Source organism: Mixophyes fleayi, chromosome 7 (assembly GCF_038048845.1).
Source record: "Mixophyes fleayi isolate aMixFle1 chromosome 7, aMixFle1.hap1, whole genome shotgun sequence".
Taxonomy (NCBI): Eukaryota; Metazoa; Chordata; class Amphibia; order Anura; family Limnodynastidae; genus Mixophyes; species Mixophyes fleayi.
The window spans coordinates 18920066-18941101 of record NC_134408.1 but is presented as its reverse complement, the minus strand read 5'-3'; the positions used below and the strand labels follow the sequence as shown (position 1 = coordinate 18941101).

Below are 21036 nucleotides of genomic sequence, written 5' to 3'. Positions count from 1 at the left end.
TTACTATTACCGTAATACCGGTAATAGTTTTTCGCTGCAGAAACCGCAGACAATTGAATATGCCCCAAAGTGTCCGCAATCCTAAAGAAAACCATCCCCTTTACGGTTCATAGTGAAGGTAACACACGCAACTTCATAAACTCATAGACAACAAGTGCAAAAGCATAAACATGACATCAACAATGGTGGCGGACCCTAATTAGCATGTTGTTTGCAGAGGTAGCCTGGAGACTTGTTTGGGCAATTAATAAACTGGTTTTCAGGACTTATTGTACATATCAGAGAACTATTTATTGCTGCCTATTGACAAATATTTGGAATATGAGGCTGGCTGTACTTTGAAACTATAAACTCAAAAGTTGTGCACACACACAGAGCTGGATTAAGGCTCTAGGGGGCCCAGGGGAATTTAGACAGAGGGGCCCCTATGATACAATATGGTTATCATTTTAGACAAGTACACAGGCAAATCTGTGTGCTCTACTGTTAGATGCACACAGCTCTGCCTTCACAAGCAATACAGTGTGAAGCAGGACACACCTCCCAACTGTCCTTGTAGTCGGACCAAACCCTGACTAACTGAGACAGTCACCCAAATCCGGGACAGTCCCACCAGATTCAGGACAGTTGGCAGATTGTCCTGCTTTCTCCTACCTGTTTTTGTCACTTTCTCCACCTGTGGCTGCTGGAGTCTGTAGATCAGTTGCTGCATGTCTGGATCCTGGAATGTTGGATGCCCTATTTTGAAAAAAAATGGGTACATGAGATGTAAAAAACTCCAACCAGACCCGGAATTAAATCAGTAGCACCTATGTTGAATAATGAGGCCTCTCTCCAGCCTCAACATTAAAATAATAGTATTCACAATTGAGAAATAGATCTATTTCCCTCCAACCAGCCCTTACATTAATAGCATACACATTTAATAAATATACCTATTTCCCTCCCTCCAATCAGCCCCAACATACGTATCCAATAATATTCACTTACTCATTTTGTACAGACACACTTTATTGTTGAATACTTAGCTAATACTCATATCTATATCTCTATCTCATATCTATCTATCTTTTACCATCTCACTTCCTCTAAAGGTGGTCACATGATCTACAAGCTGCCATATTGCTTGCAGAGCATGTGACCATAAAATTAACAGATTCTGCTCCCTTATCGTCTACAGTGTAGAAGACCGACGGCCATTTTCTTGTAGCACATCTGTTCATTGATCAGTGTGCTGGATGGTGTCAAAGATTTTCTATTTCCTGCTAGATAAATACATACTATTTACAGACAGATTAGTAGACTATGTGTATTATCTTTATAAGTATTTGTATCTGCTGCAGGAGGTTAGAGTTCTCTATACGGCACAGTAAACTGGCAATAGTGTCCCAGAAATGTGGCAACATACAAAAAATTTAAACAATGGTTAATGACTGGGTCATTCAAAAATGGAGTAGTGTTCTCAGTCTAAAGTAACTTTAACAACATGTCAGACAGGGACAGCAAGTGTTTTGTGGCTGCCCATGCAAGTAATTATTCTTTCCAGATCCAGCTAGGTGCTGATGGCCCGCAGAGCGTACGTATCTGACTGGTGTAAGAGCCGCTGCCTCCCTAACGGCCTGTGACCACGGCCATCATGTGTCTTAATGTGGTGTGAGCACTTCATCCATCACCGCTCTGTCCCTGAGTATGAGCGACTCTAGAAACCATCTCATACATGTGGAATAACAACGGGACACTGCGAGCTCCTGGTCCGTGCACCGGGCAGGATGGTGATGGGAAGCAGCCGAACGCACGCTTCACCAATGGACTGATAAAGCACATCTTCTATTCTGTGCTAGTATCAGGCTGTTCAGTCACTTAGATGATGTTTTATCACATTTATGTACATATGCTGCTTCTGAGCCTGTGAGACTCGTGATTTTAGTGTCCGCGTCAAACTGTTTTAAGGCTAAAAGCCGAGCTATTCTAAGCCATTGTTTCTCCCTCTGGCGTTGCTCATTTCCAGAACATTACCCCATGAAGATCCTACGGTGCTCAGACTAAGACGCAATAAAGGAAACAAGGTAAAAAGTTTACTTAAAGCCAAGAGACACAAATCCGTACACACACCTGAGCAGAAAACAGGGGTTTTACATGTGTATCGTTCACAAAACTAATGTCTGCCAACGTTCCATTTAACTTGTTTGCTTAGACTTATGCAAATGTGTTTTTGTTTCCATTTACTACTAAAAACCCATTACTCTGGCTTGAAATGTGTGTAATATTACTTCTATAACCCTCCCGCGGCCTCTTCCCCTACAGAATTTGGCAGTATTCCTTCCACCAGTAAGAGTTGTTTTTTTTTGTTGTTGACTATGATTATACTTTTATTTTTTTACAATCTATCATATGTATATTTGTGATGACTTAGCTGCTTACATTTTTCGGGCATGTTTTACCTAACATTTTGCTAATGATTTTTTGTATTCTTCTTTAATAATGTCATGTATATTTGTTGTTACTCTTTTGATTATTTATTTGTCCGACATAAAGGACCTTCTGGCAGACATGGCAAATTTGGGGAGCCACCCTACCTTATGTATCAAGTGTTCCCCACTCGCTGCTTTCGCCTGCCATGTTATGTCACCATAGACACCCTGCAGATTGTGCAGAGTGACTTAGTGCTAATGTTTGGTATGCACACAGCACTACCAGCCTTGACGAAATTGTTGACCATGTTACATATCTGCGCATCGGTGACTATCCAGACTACAGTAGATGTGCTGGAATGGGCAAATTTTTTTTGATTCATGTACTCAAATGGGTGCGATAGGCATTCTTGTTGCGCATCACCCATTAATCCTACATAGGAAATAGATGAGAGCAGAGTATCATCAACATTTATTTGTATAGCACCTGCATATTCCGTAGCGCTTTAAAATTGGGAGCAAACATAGTAATAAGACAATACTGGGTAATACATACAGACAGAGAGGTAAGAGGGCCCTGCTCGCAAGCTTACAATCTATGGGACAATGGGAGTTTGATACAAGAGGTTAAGTGCTACATATTGCATATCGGTCCAGCCAGATTACAAAGGTAAAAAGTGCTTAGTGAGCTATATGATCCAGTCACACAGCAATGTGGGTCTGGGGGTCAGAGATTTGCTGTCTTGTGTGAACTGTGTAACGGGAGGTAATAGCCTTGTGAGGTTAAAAGGATAGTTGAGGAATATTATAAGCTTGCCTAAAGAGGTGGGTTTTCAGAGAACGCTTGAAGGTTTGAAAACTAGAGGAACATTTTTGTGTATGAGTAAGGGCATTCCACAAAGTGGGTGCAGCCCGAAAACTGTCATGTAACCGGGAATGGGAGCAGGTAATGAATGTGGAAGAGAGATATCGAATTGGTAGATATTTTGAGACATGTGAGAAAATGTATGTAGGTGCAGTTTATGACCTTGTATGTTAGTAGAAGTATTTAGAGTCGGTAATAAACAAACAACCAATGTAGTGACTGACAGAGCGGCTCAGAACTGGAAGAACGATTTGCACAGAAATCAATCTAGCCGCTGCGTGCAAAATAGATTGTGGGGGTGAGAGTGATTCAGGCAAGACCTGTAAGGAGGGAATTGCAATAGTCAATGCGGGAGATGATGAGTGCATGAATTAAAGTTTTTGCAGTGTCTTGTGTGAGACGTGTGCACAACATGCGCCAACACAGAAGATGAAAGATCCGGAGAAGAAATATAAATTTGGGTATCATCCGGAAAGAGATGAAACTGAAATCCAAAGGAGCTTATTAGTTTACCAAAAGTAGTATATAGAAGAGCAGAGGACCTAGGTGGTACTCCAAAATAGTGCAGGGCACTTATTTATATAATTGCTAATATACTTATTTTTGATATTGTGTGTATTTTGGTAAAGGAGATATTTTTATTTCTGAGACTAGGGGAAGAAATTTGTTTGTTTTAACTTTGCTAGAGGAAATGCATTATTTCTGAGGTATATATCTGATACAATAAGCCTTTGTTGAGGAAGTCTTTTGTGTATCTTGGAGTAGGGAAATGACTTGTTTGGGGTTTTGTAACTTCCTTTGGAAATGGTGGAGTTATTCACAAAGTGCAGCATACATGCCTGTTTGTATGCTGAGGTGTGACCGTTTTGTCCCAGCTTACGTGTTTGCAAGCCTACACTATGCGTCACTTTGATAGATGTTACCTTCTAGGATGGTATTGGTGGCAGGGGCAGAACACAGGGGTTGAGGGGTTAATGGGACGTTCACCTACCCCTCTAGAATGGAGCGGAGCAGCACTTAGCAGCAGCCCGTTTCAAATGCCCCTGACTGAAGGGAGGCCTGGAACGAGAAAGATCACATTGTGAGCATCCTTTCTCCATCGCTATATCAGGATGGCGATAGCAGGATATACTTAATCAAAAAAAATTTTTTTTAAGTAATATTTTATATTTACCTACAGCATAAAAGAAAATAATACCATGCAACACCCTAGGAGCTAGATTTACTAAGCTGTAGGTTTGAAAAAGTGGGGATGTTGCCTATAGCAACCAATCAGATTCTAGCTGTCATTTTGTAGAATGTACTAAATAAATGAAAGCTAGAATCTGATTGGTTACTATAGGCAACATCCCCACTTTTTCAAACCCACAGCTTAGTAAATCTAGCCCTAGGAGTCATCTACCTGTTACAATGCCCGTGTGGTCTACAATACATAGGAAGAACATACTTGCCTACTCCCCTGGAATTTTTGGGAGGCTCCTGGACTGTGTTGTAGGTGGAGCTTAATGACGCAACGCAATTTTGCGTCATTACACTCCGCCCCTGCTAGGAAATGCCATCATTTTTGGTATTTCCTAACAGGGGGTGGGGCTATGGCATCTCCTCCAGGATCTTTCGGAGGAGAAATATGAAAAGTTGGTAAGTATGAGGAAGAACAATCAGGAGCCTGAAGACCAGAGTGGCGGAACAAATCTGGAATCCTTTGTCCTTTGTACAGAATCATATGACGACACAGAGCTCACTGTCACTGGAATAAAGAAAGTTGCTTAAAACCGCTGAAAATTGCAAAGGAAGAAGCAAAGTAGATTACCCTGGGCAAACCCTGGGCTTGTCATCAGACCGCCCCGAATGCCCCTTACATGCCCATCAGACCTCCCCACATGGTATAGTAGTTTTTAATATTGGGAGGACTTTTGATTCTTTGCTCAAAATGCTTCTGACAGTGTATGATGTCAGCAGGCACAGCGGGTATCCAGGAGGTCATCCTACCTTCTTCATCATCATCATCATCACCAGCTATTTATATAGCGCCATTAATTCCCGGGAAGTCTCCCAATACTCCGGGAAAGTGGGCAAATATGGGTAACAAATAAAACACAGACAAGATACGTAAACATGATAACGAATTTGGGACATGCATAATCACACATGTAACATACATTACACTTTAAAAAAAAAAAACTTTTTCAAACGAAACATAAAATAAACATTATTAACATTATTATGGAAAAACCACCTGTGTGCACATATTTTACTACACATCTCCATTCCCTGTGTGTCAGCTATAGACACAACAATTTGTAGTAACCTGCAAATAAAACCAGAGGTACATTCATGTGCTGTCCTCATCACACGCAGTTTAAACACTAGCTGACATCATGCATACTTTTAAAGAAAATACTACACTGGAATTCATTTTTGGCTTCGCGCTCGGGTCTCGCAGGAGGTTTGTCCAGCTCGCTCGCCGTAGCTCCTGGTTGCTATGGTCGGCGCGTCCCTTAGCAACAGGCAGCAGCGATCTGTGTGTCCGTCGCATCCTGATCCCGACCTGATCTTTACACCACGTGACCTCTGGTCTCCGGTACCGGGGTGTCCATGGCCTCCAATGCCAGCGTCTTCCTTCTCAACGTCAACGGGCAGATCGAGAGCGCCGAGGTGAGGCCTGGTTATTATGGCGGGGCCTGGTGGGAGGGATGGGGGTCGTACAGTAAGGGGGGCAGGGGAGAGACATGGGGGGTGGACAGTTTCCTATAGGTGCTTATGGTGATCATGTGGTGGATTCACAGATTAATATCCAGAGTGCATTAGGTATATGGTATTGAATATATATATATATATATCATACTTACCTACTTTCTTCAGCTCTCTTCCGGGAGCCAGCCAGTGGAGGGGGGCGTGAGGGGGCGGGGCGGCCAAAACCGCGTCATTTAGGCCCCGCCCCCTGTGACGTCATGACGCAAATTGCGTCATTTGACAGCGGGGGGCGGGGCTAAACGCCGCGATTCATCGGGAATCGCGGCGTTTGGGATCTAATTCTGCCCACTTCACTAGGAAGTGGGCACTTCCTAGTGAAGTGGGCAGAATTCGGGAGATTGCCACACTCGCCCGGGAGTCCGGGAGACTCTCGCAAAATGCGGGAGTCTCCCGGACATTCCGGGAGAGTTGGCAAGTATGATATATATATATATATATATATATATATATATATATACACACACAGGACTAATGCAACATCACAGATATTCCCCCTAAAGAAAGCCACATTTAAAGTCCATTTACACCACGTAAAAATGCAATTTGGGTTAAAGTTTGTTGCTTTGCGCAAGTGCACGATTTACGCCCAGGTTATGAGTTGAGCGTATCTTGGACTTGCTTGCGCTTGGCGAGTGAGGTCAGAGGCGACCACTGGTCAGCTCAGTACAGTAATGGCGCATTACATATTGTGTGTGTATTTTCTCATCTTCCTTCTGTCTCTTTTCCACAAGTTCCCAGAATTCGATGAGCTTTACTGCAAGTACTGCTTCGTCTACGGACACGACTGGGCACCGACCTCTGTAAGTTCTGCTCAGCGTTTGAATTAATTTTGTTTCTTTTATAAGGTATCTGTGTGGAGTTTGTATGTTCTCCCTGTGTTTGCATGGGTTTCCTCCCACACTCCCAAAAAAAACCCATACTGGTAAGTTATTTGGCTGCTAACAAAATTGACCCTAGTCTGTCTGTCTCTCTGTCTGTGTGTGTGTATGTTAGGGAATTTAGACTGTAAGCTCCAATGGGACAGGGACTGATGTGAGTGAGTTCTCTGTACAGCGCTGCGGAATCAGTGGCACAATATAAATAAATGGTGATGATGAAGGTCTCAGTGTAATTTGTGTTTACAGAAGTGATATGTAATGAAGATGCTTATTTATGAGTAATCATTAGCTTAGGGTGAACTAATCTTCATGTTCCCAGTCGCAAAGAGCGAGGAGCCCTATTGCCAGGGAAATCGATGGTAGGGCATGTATTCATCTTGCTCAATAAAAAGGGGTTTTCAGCGGCGGTAACACCAGTTGGCATGGGAGAGCCTTTTTATAAAGTATAATGGTGGTACATTGTGCGTTACCAGGATGACCCATACTGTGTACTGTGCACTGATGTTTCAGCGCCTCTCTACCTATTGTAGCTTGTATACTGGCCACACTGCAGAGTATAGTCTTTATTATACATATAGTATTCTTATACATTCATTATTGTTTGTATAGCACCTTACATATAATATTTAATCAAACACTCCCTGTTCCGTTTGTGTGTAAATTTTCACAACACAACATCTTGTCAGCAGCCAATGAATGTACCAGTTTGTTTTTGGACTGTGAGAGGAAACTGCAGCACCTGAAAGAAACCAACGTAAACACGAGAACATACAAACTCCACATAGATGGGGCCTTGGTTGGAATCGAACCTATAGCCTTAGCGCTGTGAGGCAGCAATGCTAACTTCAGTGCCACTGTGCTACACAATGTTATAAGTCAATGGATTCAGTAGTACAAATCTTTATACAAAAGTGTAATCGTTTTAAAAAAAAAAAATGCATACATAGAAATAGACTTTTATTGTCCAAGTCTTTGTCAGGCTTTTCGGACTCAAATTACCTTAGTTATGTGGTTATTGGAAAGAATGTTAATTGTGTTTTCTAAAGCCAGGGAATCTGAATATAAAATGTGTTTCTACCTACATGTACTCAAGTTAGTCTCTGGATTGTGCCATATTTCTTAGAATGTCAATACTACGTTTCAAGTCACTGACTCGGATGCATCAATATAGATTTTTTTCTATGCCGTTCACCTTGTTGTATTATGGATTTAAAAGAAACAAACTGTAAAGCCATGCTCTCATATACTGCGGTCAGTCAGTAAAGAGAGATCATAGAACTGATGTAAATGTTGTATTATCAGGCTGTCGCTTTCACTATGATATAAAGACGAAGGTTGTGAAGAGCTGAAATGTTGCAGCGTACAGGTCATGCCATAAAGCTGACGGCAGCCTTTGCACAGCTTAACATGGTTTGACTGAAAATCTTGTAGTATTATTATTATTATTATTATTATTAAAATTTATTTATAGGGCGCCACATGAGGTTGACAGTGCCATACAGACAGCAAACAACAAGACAGTACATGGTATAATAGTACAATACAGTAAACAAATAACACTACAACTCTCAGCACCGCTACTGGGGTACAAGGGGTATATTCAGTGCAGGCTGAAACCTGCGCCCATTAGCGGGGGCGCAACTAACAGGTTTAGAGCCACTGAATGAGCTGCAAAGACAATGGAGGAGAGGAGTCAATGGGCAGAGAGCCCAAGGAGGAGATGAGCAGTGCAGCTGGTGAGAGAAAGTTATAGGTAATGAGAACAGGAGGGAAGAGGGCCATGGTCACAAGAGCTTACAATCTAAAGGGAAAGGGGCAGACAGACGGCTGACACATGGGGGTGATCCAATGTAAGGGGATCTGAGGGCAGAAAGCAAGAGTGGAAGAGATGGTGTATGAAAGAGGGTGAAATGGTTATGTGGGGACTGGTAGGCTTTATAAACAGGTGTGTTCTCAATGACCGTTAGATGCTATACAGACGAGGGGAGAGTTTGATAGAACGAGGGCAGCACAAGAGAGATCTTAGATACGGGAGTGAGATAAGGTTGCCAGAGGGGAGCACAGTAGCTCAGTGGGTAGCACTTCTGCCTCACAGCGTCAATTCACGGCCATGGTCTTATCTGTGAGGAGTTTGTATGGACTCCCCGTGTGGGTTTCCTCCAGGTGCTCTGGTTTCCTCCCACACGCCAAAAACATACTAGTAGGTTAATTGGCTGCTAACAAATTGACCCTAGTCTGTCTGTGTGTATGTTAGGGACTTTAGATTGTAAGCTCCAATGGGGCAGGGACTGATGTGAGTGAGTTCTCTGTACAGCGCTGCGGAATTAGTGGCGCTATATAAATAAATGATAATAATAAAAATGCGCCGGTCGTTGGCTGAGGCATCGTATCTGAGGCATTAAATGAACACAATCATAGGTTACATACAGAGGAGTAATATACAGGTGATATGTTTTACTCCTCTGTGACAAACAACTATGACAAATACCAAAGATGACAATATATTTAACTATGCTGTCCATTTTAGGACATACCATATCCATACGAGAGAATAGCCAAGATTACTATATGTTTTACACTACCTCCTCTCTGCTTCATTCATTTGCCTCCGTTTTACTTACTTCAGTCAGAGATGACATTGCCCACCATGCACCCAGTAAGTATAATGGCAGACACTCCCTATACCAGGCCTGTCCAACCTGCGGCCCTCCAGATGTTGTGAAACTACAAGTCCCAGCATGCCCTTCCAGCTATCAGCAGGTTGTCTACTGGCAAAACATGCTGGGGCTTGTAGTTTCACAACACCTGGAGGGCCGCAGGTTGGACAGGCCTGCCCTATACCCTCCCTCATGCAATATCAGCTTGTCTCGGATAGAATCGTCCAGCAAAAAACACAACTGTGTAACAAAAAGAAAATACATCACTGAGCAAAAGTGATAAGATCACTAAAACATAACATTGAAATGGTAAAATGTTTGTTTGTCATAAAACGTCTACTCATGTATTATAAGGAATAACGCACCTCCTCCTTATACAAGTCGCAGTTCCCACCATCCACCTCTGTCAGTAAGAGCGATGTCTGGCCCCCCAGTGTACATGTGTAATTACTGCCCCAGAGTCTGTAGGGGGTACACTAAGGGATCGTGATAAATAATAGTGCAGAGAGGAAGCTGACAGCAGAAGTTTTATAACTGAGAGGGACATGGCTATTATTAGAGCGATATAGATAGATATACAGTACACTTCATATTTTGCTGCCTGTGGCCGCTGTTATTATGGCGGAGTCGGCAGTAGCATGGACCCAGGTGTGCTTCTTCATGCCTGTGCACCCCATAGCAGCCACATAAGCTGCTATGCTTAATTATATGCATTGTACATTACCTCTTAGTTGTACATAGCTGGTATGAGATGAATATGAATGAAGTATTCCAAAATGTACCACTAGATGTCACCCAACTCTCAGTTTTTTCAGTAGATGTGTAATCCCAAATCATCCATTCATTGGCTGTATCTTATAACAATGTATATTTGCTGTATTTTCAAATGTCATTTATGTGTCTTTTTAGGGGGTGGAAGAAGGAATCTCTCAAATCGCTTCTAGGAACAGAAGTACAAACAAGAGCCTGGTGTGGAACTTTCCTGTTGAGATAACGTTTAAAAGCACCAACCCGTATGGCTGTGAGTATGTATAAGTGTATACAGTGGCACCAGCTGCATAGAATAATATATATATCTGATTCCAGTATGGTGGCTCAGTGGTTAGCACTTCTGCTTCACAGCACTGGGGTCATGAGTTCAATTCCCAACCATGGCCTTATATCTGTGTGGAGTTTGTATGTTCTCCCCGTGTTTGCTTGGGTTTACTCTGGGTGCTCCGGTTTCCTCCCACACTCCAAAAACATACTAGTAGGTTAATTGGCTGCTATCAAATTGACCCTAGTCTCTGTGTGTGTGTGTGTGTCTGTCTGTCTGTCTGTCTGTCTGTGTGTTAGGGAATTTAGACTGTAAGCCCCAATGGGGCAGGGACTGATGTGAGTTCTCTGTACAGCGCTACGGAGTTAGTGGCGCTATATAAATAGCTGCTGATGATGATGATATGCGTGTACAATGATGTATGTATGTAATGTATGAGCACTTGCAAAGGTGCATTTACTAAGCGCAAAAGCGCTGGGCAAATGCTGTTTTATCATTTATTTTTCTGTCTACCTTTGTGTAACAAACCTGTTGTTACTGTTAATCTCATGGATTTGTAGGGGGAGGGGTTTGTACATTCTCATGGGAGGAGCTAAGCGACATTCCTACAGATTCGGTGCATTAATATACAAACGCGATTTCCCTTGGCAGGACAAGGTTATTTAAATAAGTTCAGTGGGTGTTTAATCACATACAGGGCGTTCCCTGATTTAAAGTAGCGCACACAGACTATCTCCGCAAAATTTTCTTACGTCTTCTGAGGATGCGTATATTAGGCTTCGCCCGTTTACTTTCAATGGAACGCTTTTTGTGCAGTTCACGCCCACTTTAACGGAACGCCCCAATTCTAGGTGCACTTCAACCTATGTAATAAAAACACACAAGATGGTCCCAATGTCTCTTCACACACATGTTTCATTTAGGCCATAAATGAGACTAAGCCATGCGGCGAAAGGGGTCTGAAGACCCTTGTTCTCTAAGGGACCTTTTGGTTCTGGCGTTCCGGGACTAGGGCCTTTTTGTTTTTTAAGAAAGGGTCGTGTTCTGCATCCTTTAGTGCACTTTTTTATGGTTTTGCACCTTTTTTTAGCACTTTTGGTACACGAAAGCACGTTCCCAGGCTTGCAATAATAATAAAAAAAATTGATACTGAGCCAAGCAGTATTTTTGCAGAAAAACAGAAAGGAAAAATCAACGACTACCTCCTGGGGGCATGTTTGTGTCGGGGGTAGGAATGTTGGTGGAAGGGAGGTATGTAATGGGTAGCGCTTTACAGCACTAGGCAGCCCTCTGGGACGTGGCCATGCCACCTTCGCTGCGTGGTCACGCCTCCTGTCCCGCGGGCAGGGACAGACACGTTGGGAAGCATGCCTAGTGTGATAGTAGACTGGACACACACGGGGGACATCAGGGAAGTTCACGGGCACCTTGAACTTTGGAATTGGATTTTATTATTGCTGCTCAAAATTTTCTCCAAAATATTTTGTTCTAAGAATCATTTCTATTTTCTTATATATGGGTAAGTGAAAGGAGGTATCTTTTCTTTTTATTTTTGTATCTTAATCTTCTTAGTGTTAAATATATCAGAAAGCCAATACTAGTCTTTATTACATCTCACCCTTGTTTTCATCTATGTGACATTAAATGAACTACGCTGAAAGCATGTTATTAGAGAGCCGACAGGTTAAAATAATGCGTCATTGATTTCACACTTCTGTTTTACAAGTGTCCCTTCAGCGCAAAGTATTATGGGTAAATGGATTTATAGACTATTGATTGCTGTCACAGAAACATGTCCTATAATTACTGAATTATGATACATACAGAGTCCGGTTGTTTGTTTTTATGGTTGAGCAGTATTTACCTTGCTGTCCAGCTATATTTATATTAATATATAAGGATGTGTATGCTGCCAGCCATTTACTGTATACTGTTGTTGTACAAAGACTTTTCATTCATTAGTAATGAAGGAACTGGGGGTCAGAGGTCAGTTAGACCTTATGTCGGAGAGTCAGGTCTCCAATCAGATTTTAGTAGTGGTTCCCACATCCAAACGCCAGCGGCCACATATAGGACCAGTTATAGGAGTATTGTTGTCTTTGTACAGGTGACGAAATACATAAAGGTCCTTTGACGCCTTCCTGGCGTGACTCTCATTTGTAAAGATAAAATATTCAGACCCCGCCCACTGGAGTCACATGACTTTTTTGAAAGGGTTAAATCATTGGGTGTAACAGTGAAAACAGATCACCCCTTTACTTCAGGATCACCTTGGTGCACGTTAATACTCGCACTTGATCCCCTCCGTGTTCAGCTTTATTGACACATTTGCACTGAACGGTGTTTATATTCAAATTTCTCCAGGGTGTCGGCTTAATGTACAAATATTTCACTTTTTGGATTAAGTTGTCAATTTCAGTAACAGACCAAAGATTAATATCCCACCGCTCATAAGTAACTTATTTAATGTTTCACTAGCGGGGTATTGTGCCGCACAGGAGGGGGATGTATCGGAAGGTCCTATGGTGGTGTCAGCGCCAGAGTGACTTGTTTCTATGCTGTAACTTATGTTCAGGATTCTCAGTCTCCTTATACATTTATATAGCACAATATAGTATATACATTTATATAGCACAGTATAGTATATACATTTATATAGCACAGTATAGTATATACATTTATATAGCACAGTATAGTATATACATTTATATAGCACAGTATAGTATATACATTTATATAGCACAGTATAGTATATACATTTATATAGCACAGTATAGTATATACTTTTATATAGCACAGTATAGTATATACTTTTATATAGCACAGTATAGTATATACTTTTATATAGCACAGTATAGTATATACATTTATATAGCACAGTATAGTATATACATTTATATAGCACAGTATAGTATATACATTTATATAGCACAGTATAGTATATACATTTATATAGCACAGTATAGTATATACATTTATATAGCACAGTGTAGTATATACATTTATATAGTCATATTATTCTCCTTATGGGTACCGCTGTAAAGCATCTACATTTCCACTTGTCTCATGTTATGCCAAGGGATCCATCTGTTCCAGCTAGATTACATTATTAACAGTTATATATATTTATATAGCACCTACATATTACGCAACACTCTGCAGGGATTATTTAACCAGTCCCTGCCCCAGCGGGTCCCCTAATCTGTGTTCACGGACACACACACTAGGGTTCATTCTGTCAGGAATCAGCCTGAAACGCACGCAAACACGGGGAGAACATACAAACTAATCCCGGGTTGAGATTGAACCCGTGACCCCAGCGCTGTGAGGCAGCAATGCTAACCACTGTGCCACTCGACTGCCCAAATAAAACTCTTCCGTTGCGTCGTTCGTGACTTTATGCAGAGCTGGGATCAGAGGTAAAACATTCTGCTGTTATGTACGGAAGCGGCAGTGTTTTCCCCACAGTGCTGGATCCGTCGTAGCCTGGAGACTGATGTGCAGTAGAACTTCTTCCTATGTATTATCACCTCCCGCTGAGGCTTCACCGCTGGTCTCACTGTCCACTAAATCATCAAAGACATTTTCATTAGAACATAGGTCCTAGTGGGCATCGATACTACATAACCTGGACACGTGTTGTTCCACCTACTATATATATATATATATATATATAACTCCTTGTTGGAATTAGGGGGACATCTCCTAGGCCTAAAAGACACTGGAGACTATTGATTAATCTAATGAGATTTGTTCAGTTAATTGCCTGAGAACCTCTGAAAGTCACAGGTCAAAGTAGCATTTTGTGCCCTTACTCTCCTAATGACTGATCGATCAGTCCTCTATCTCGTTATAGTCAGTGGTCGCAATCAGTCGCTTGAACTTCATGTGACGCAATCAAATTGCAGCATTGTGTAATCACCCCATAGGAAACAGCAATCGCTGGTAAGCAATTAACTGGCAGCGGTCGAGCGACTCTTAGTGACTTGATTGCTAATTGAAAGATTTGTCATGATGGATTAATCCCACAACGGCTAACACCATGCTGCATGAGTCTATGGTTTATTTTTCGTTTGTTTGGGGTCATGTGACCTCCGGCAGGACCCAGTTTCCTCTTTTTAATTTTTCTTCTCAACTCCCGATTCTTCTCGTGCCGTTTACAATACGGCAGATACGGAGATAACGGTGTCTGAGAAGAGACCTCGGAAGAGGAGATCGAAATAGGAAACAAGTATAAACAATAATATGTACATGACAAAGAGACAGAGCAAAAAATAATGTACATCTCCCCATTTTGTTATTTTCCATATCCCCATTTGAACCAGCACTTATGGCAGCGTCTACCGCTTAGATCCCGGCTGGGAGATGTTAGAATTACGTCCTTCCACGGAATTCTCGTGTTCCGCCTTCACTGCTATAACTGAGCTAATGCACACTGTACTGTGACCTATTGGGTCACCAAGGAGTTCATCGTCATCATCATCATCATCATCATCATCATCACCATTTATTTATACAGCGCCACTAATTCCGCAGCGCTGTACAGAGAACTCACTCACATCAGTTCCTGCCCCACTGGGGCTTACAGTCTAAATTCCCTAATATAGACACACAGACAGACAGACTAGGGTCAATTTTGATAGCAGCCAATTAACCTAATAGTATGTTTTTCGAGTGTGGGAGGAAACCGGAGCACCCGGAGGAAACCCACGCAAACACGGGGAGAACATACAAACTCCACACAGATAAGGCCATGGTCGGGAATCAAACTCATGATTCCCTCAGTGATCCTGTAAAAGAATAAGGCTGTCAGGCTGAGTTCTTTTATACAGATCAATGAACTCCAAGGAGCAGGTGCGTTATACTGTGCCGTACTATGATAATTCAATGTAACATGATATTCTATAGTGTTTAGTGCAAGGAGGGAACCATGACGTAATGCAGGAATTCCATCTAAGGTATAAGATCTAATAAAGTAATTATATAGTTTTAAAATAAGCATTGCCCAATCAATTGTATGTGTTTCCAAAGCACAAAGTTATTTATTTTTAGCAGATGTAAATAGTCAACAATTCAATACATTATTATATTATGATAAAGTACAGTACAGCACAGCCAATACCAAAAGATAAATACATACATACCGCTGCAATCGCTGCGCTTCCATGGGTCCCAATGGAACAGTGTATCTGTTAGATAACTGTGGTCAGAGTAGACTGAGAGCCAAAGGAAGCGCAGCTATATTATATACAGTACAGTGTTACACTTGAACAATAGAGATGACGTAGATTGTTTCTATAGGTCCAGGCACAGGGTGGCTTCAGGGTAAACAGTTCATAGGCTGATTCAGTCTAAGGAATCCAAAGGAGGGGGTTGTCTCTCCAGGGGGTCTGCTCCTTTCATAGCCAGCATCATACAAAGGATTATTCCCTAATATCAATAACTAAAGTATGCAATGTGCGATCTCTTCGCCGACTGCATCGGACAGCTGCTGATGATTAGGGGATCAATATGATATCAGGCATGACACCTTTTCTATAACCTAAACCTTTAATAACACTACAATGTACATATAATCTATATATATATATATATATATATATATATATATATATATAGACTAATAATAAACCAAATACTATCTGCTCCTGAATTACAGTGTAACAGAACCAATATGAAATTATATAAATAACTAAATGTTGTAGTGCGAGTGTGTGCGTGCGTATTTTACCGTGCGAACGCACAACGCCACGTAACACGTGGCATACGGATCGCGTTTGCATGGCTAAACAATATTAAACCAATATACTTTCGTTCATCCAATTATACGACTTCAACAGATCTTACAGCCAGGGCGCAGACTGATGAGCGGTAGGAGCAGACCATGGGGGTAAATGTATCAAGCTGAGAGTTTTCCGGCAGGTTTGAAAAACCAATCAGATTCTAGCTATCATTTATTTGCTACATTCTACAAAATGATAGCTAGAATCTGATTGGTTGCTACAGGCAACATCTCCACTTTTCAAACCCGCCGGAAAACTCTCAGCTTGATACATTTACCCCAGGACAGCCCTTTCAAGGGAAGTATTATTTTGTTGTAGGAAATAAATTTACTATAGGAAGAGGGGAGTAATAAAGAAAATAACAAAGGTGTGTACTCCTTTAATGCAACATAAAAAGTATTGGTGTAAGATTCTAAGGCTCCCACGTCCTGATCACCAATTGGCATATGTCCCCGATCGGTAGGAGCAGGTTCCCTAATGGAAACGTAGGAGCTGGTGCTAGTTCTTGAAAATGATGGTGAGGCGGAGGAATGGCAGAATACCATGTACCCGGCTGGGAAATGCCAGTTGTGTGGGTAGGTACTGGCGCACAGGGTTCTTGATGTATATAATAATGTAGTGCAGATTGTTTATATGTCTATTTAGGTGCTAGAGCGACAGTGCCTGTTGCATTAAATCTGGATTTGGCAATGTCCGATTTGTCCTGAATTTTGACCATACGGTCTCAATGCGCTGAGCAGGGCTCCATTTAATCCAGCGCACTCCTGCTCAGCACATAAAAGACATATAAAGATTTCATCCAAAGCACTTGACCGCGTCTCATCTGCTTTTCATGCATCCAGCAATATTTTATTCAGTTCAAAGGAGTCTTGTTGAGCACCTAAGAAGGGTTTGGACAGCCCATTGCATCTATTGATTGGGATTGATTCCTGTAAGTGCTGGCTTCCAGCAATCTTCCTTTCAACTTCATTGAATGTAGAGGCCGATGTGTATAAAGCCCACACGTCCCTCTAGTGTATTTGTTTTGTTTTGTTTTGTTTTACTAAACTGCTCTGACATCCGGGTTACTTTTTCACTCTTGCCTTTCAGGGCCTCAGATGGTGGTCAGTGTCTATGGACCTGACGTCTTTGGGAATGATGTAGTGAGGGGTTACGGAGCCGTTCACCTGCCCCTCACACCGGGAAGGTACGTTGTCTTATGCATCAGACTCCTGGCGTTGATCACAGTGATGTCGCTGGTTCTTAAAGATACATTCTTATGAATATTTGTTGAGCCCATAAAAATGGCTGCCTTCGTTGTGTTTAGTTGAAGGGTTACGCTTTAAATGGAATAATAAGGGAGCTATAAGTTGTAAACAATTGTATATAGAATGGTGGTATCAATAATTTGTTATAATAATTCTTGTGGCTGTTTTAGAAAGGCAACTGTTATTTGGAGCTTGGGTTGTACTATCCATCAGTAGAAGAAACATCAGCATCATTTATTTATAGAGAGTCACCAATTCCGCAGCGCTGTACAGAGAATATTTGGCACTCACATCAATCCCTGCCCCATTGGAGCTTACAGTCTAAACTCCATCCCCCTCTCTCTCCTCTCCCCCTCCCTCTCCCCCCTCTCCCCTCTCTCTCCCCTCTCCCTCTCCTCTCCCTCTCCTCTCCCTCTCCTCTCCCTCTCCTCTCCCTCTCCTCTCCCTCTCTCTCCCTCTCTCTCCCTCTCTCTCCCTCTCTCTCCCTCTCTCTCCCTCTCTCTCCCTCTCTCTCCCTCTCTCTCCCTCTCTCTCCCTCTCTCTCCCTCTCTCTCCCTCTCTCTCCCTCTCTCTCCCTCTCTCTCCCCTCCCCCCCCCTCTCTCTCCCCTCCCCCCCCCTCTCTCTCCCCTCCCCCCCCCTCTCTCTCCCTCTCTCTCCCTCTCTCTCCTCTCCCCCCCCTCTCTCTCCCTCTCTCTCTCTCTCTCCCCCTCTCTCTCCCTCTCTCTCCTCTCCCCCCCCTCTCTCTCCCTCTCTCTCTCTCTCTCCCCCTCTCTCTCTCCTCTCCCCTCTGTCTCCCACTCTCTCTCCTCTCCCCCTCTCTCTCCCCTCTCTCTCCCCCTCTCTCCTTCCCCCCCCCCCCTCATGTTTACAAACATGAACATAAATTCTTGGATTGCCCTACAAAACTCAGTACAATTTTGCGGCCCTTCTTTAGGGTTAAAACTCCTCTTTGAGGCTACGAGTAGGTGGAGAAGTGAGTCACTGTGTTCTTGAAAGTCTTTCAGATCCTGAACATTGATATATATCATTACTTCCCAGAGCTCCAATACACAGAGCTGTAATACAGCCTATGCATCATACTTCATACAGTTAGACAAACTAAATCCGGCTGCTTCACACCGGAGAGATACAGCGCTATTCCTGATCACTATCGGGAGATGAGAGCCGTATTATGACTGAAGAGCCAAACCTTAAGAGCGAATACAGATGAATAAATAAGTACACATGTCTACCAAGTTCCTGCATCAAAAACATAGTTGATTGCAGTTTTAGAAGTTGTTAGATGATGCCCTGCAGAATGGTCTTCTAGTCCTCAGTCCGACAGTATCGCACAGAGAAATGCCAGTCACCAGTGGTTGTTTTTATATCAGTGGCTGATACTGTTTCTGCCTTATAGCTGCCGCACACTTAACCCATCACCAGCTACAATTGCTATACAGCTACCTTATGTCTAAGTGTAGATTGTCAGCTCATTTGGCCAGGGCCATCTTCTGTTTCATGTTGTTGCATGTAATGTGTTTGTATCCTGGTGCCCACCATGTACAGCACTGTGTAATATGTCAGCACTTTATAGCTAAATGATAATGTTAATGAAAATAATAATTATAATAGTTGGATTTTTATGAAATGGTTAAAAATTCCCTAAGTAGAACGTTTCCTTCCGCACTGTATCGTCTCTTGCGCTGCTCTTCCCAAAACATTTTCCGTTTATGTGGGAGGCCGCCCGGTGTTCAGTTTCACACCCAGTCTCCCGGAATGTCCGGGAGCCTCCAACCATTCCGGGTAGGGCTCACAGACTCCCAGGCCATTCTCCCGCATCTGCCCACTTCCTGGTGAAGTTTCCTTTGTTTTGTTTCCTTTGTACTTGTCTAATTTAAATACTTAATGATGACTGTGTATAGAATATTCTTTTTATAGACTTTTTTTTTTTACCTAATCTCCCTCCATAATGATGGTACCAAGCCTGCTTGCAGAACCATTTAGTACAGTTCCATTATTTGATTTCTCTTACCCATAATCTCTTTATTTCCTCCCAGAGCTCCTCTGTCTATCTCATGTTATAATACTCTCACAATGCAGCAGTTTATGGGAGTTACCTAATGGTGAGAGATAGGTGTAACACCATTGGGGGCACTGGACCTGTTACATCCCAGATACATCTTTCCTGCAGCCCCCTCGGCTGCCTGTACTCGGGGAAATCTCCGATGACATCACTACTATCCGTATGGACACCCAGCGCTATGTCCATGTTCTGTACAGCGATAGGATGGAGGTCACTGCACTGGAACCCAAACTTATCACATTATTTAACGTCCTCTTGGCCCATCCAGCAGCAGTGTCCTCGTACAGACAGCTGGAACAGGTTACTCATTTTTTTATTGAAAGCCTTAAGTGTGCTTTCGTGTCCTAGTGCTCGAAAAAATAAGTGAGAAAACCCAAATAAAAAAACGTGCACAAGGTTGCGAGTTCAGACCCTCCTCAGAAGAGGATGGGTCCCTTGATCCCCGACCCCCGGATCCATAAGGACCCTTAAGGGGCCAAGGGTCTTCAGACCCCCTTCGCCGCAAGGCTAGCGGGGTCCCTTTTGCCAAGGGTTTTACCCCTTGGCACCAATTCTTCTGCCTCCCCCCGAAAGGGGAGACCTCAGAGGGGTTCAGGGAGATGGGAGCCACTGGGGCCACACCACCTCCCCTAGATCATCAGGGGATCGGACCCATAAGGGATGCCGCAAACCCATCCAATCCAAGTGAGCAAAAACATAAAAAAAGGCCAAGTGACAAAACGGTGTAGAAAATAAATAGTGCCGTGCATAACGGCCCCAGCCTTTCGGCTGAGATGTTAAAAATTGTTCCTGCCCAGCCAAAAGGCCGGGGCAAGAAAAGGTGGTGGTAGCTGGAAGTGAGATTGTGCTCTGTGCCTTCGTGTCAAGTGAGGATGATTTAAACCTCAAGTGATATCCGGCACCCCTGGGTCACCACTCCAGGGGCACTTTTTAAACTCAGGCTTCCAAGCTACCGGCCTTCTGACCAGACCAAGTTTTCCCATGGTCTTTTCAGGTTGGGCGAGGCCTTACTCAGACAGGTACTCACTTGATCTTAGCCAAAAGGTTACTCATTGCTATCCTAAATATGTCACTTTTTCCCAGTTCCTCAAGCTTAGGGTTGTGCAGAGCTGATTGAGGCTGTTACTAAGTCTTCATCTCAATTGCTGCTTAAATTATAATGTATTGTATGTCTGTAATTGTCCGCGATGCCCAGGACTGATCTTATACAATGTGTTTGGAAGCTGAGCGCCGTCTCCTTGTCATGTTCTGAGCGCACTGACGGCCGTCTGCCTGTTATTACTGAACTACTTGGTGCCTGTTCTTACTACTACTCTGCATAATGAGAACTGTCCATTAGGGC

At 42.8% G+C, this 21036-nt stretch overlaps 1 protein-coding gene across 1 annotated transcript in view; it reads left to right on the top strand.

Annotated features, from left to right (window-relative positions):
• Positions 1 to 5755: 5755 nt before the first annotated feature.
• B9D1 (B9 domain containing 1) overlaps positions 5756 to 21036 on the top strand; it is a 58379-nt gene continuing 43098 nt past the window's right edge. The window contains exons 1-4 of the mRNA XM_075179257.1: positions 5756 to 5931; positions 6762 to 6830; positions 10475 to 10586; positions 17474 to 17570. Coding sequence (XP_075035358.1) covers positions 5872 to 5931; positions 6762 to 6830; positions 10475 to 10586; positions 17474 to 17570 — 338 coding nt within the window. The 5' untranslated portion in view covers positions 5756 to 5871. The remainder of the gene's footprint in view (positions 5932 to 6761; positions 6831 to 10474; positions 10587 to 17473; positions 17571 to 21036) is intronic.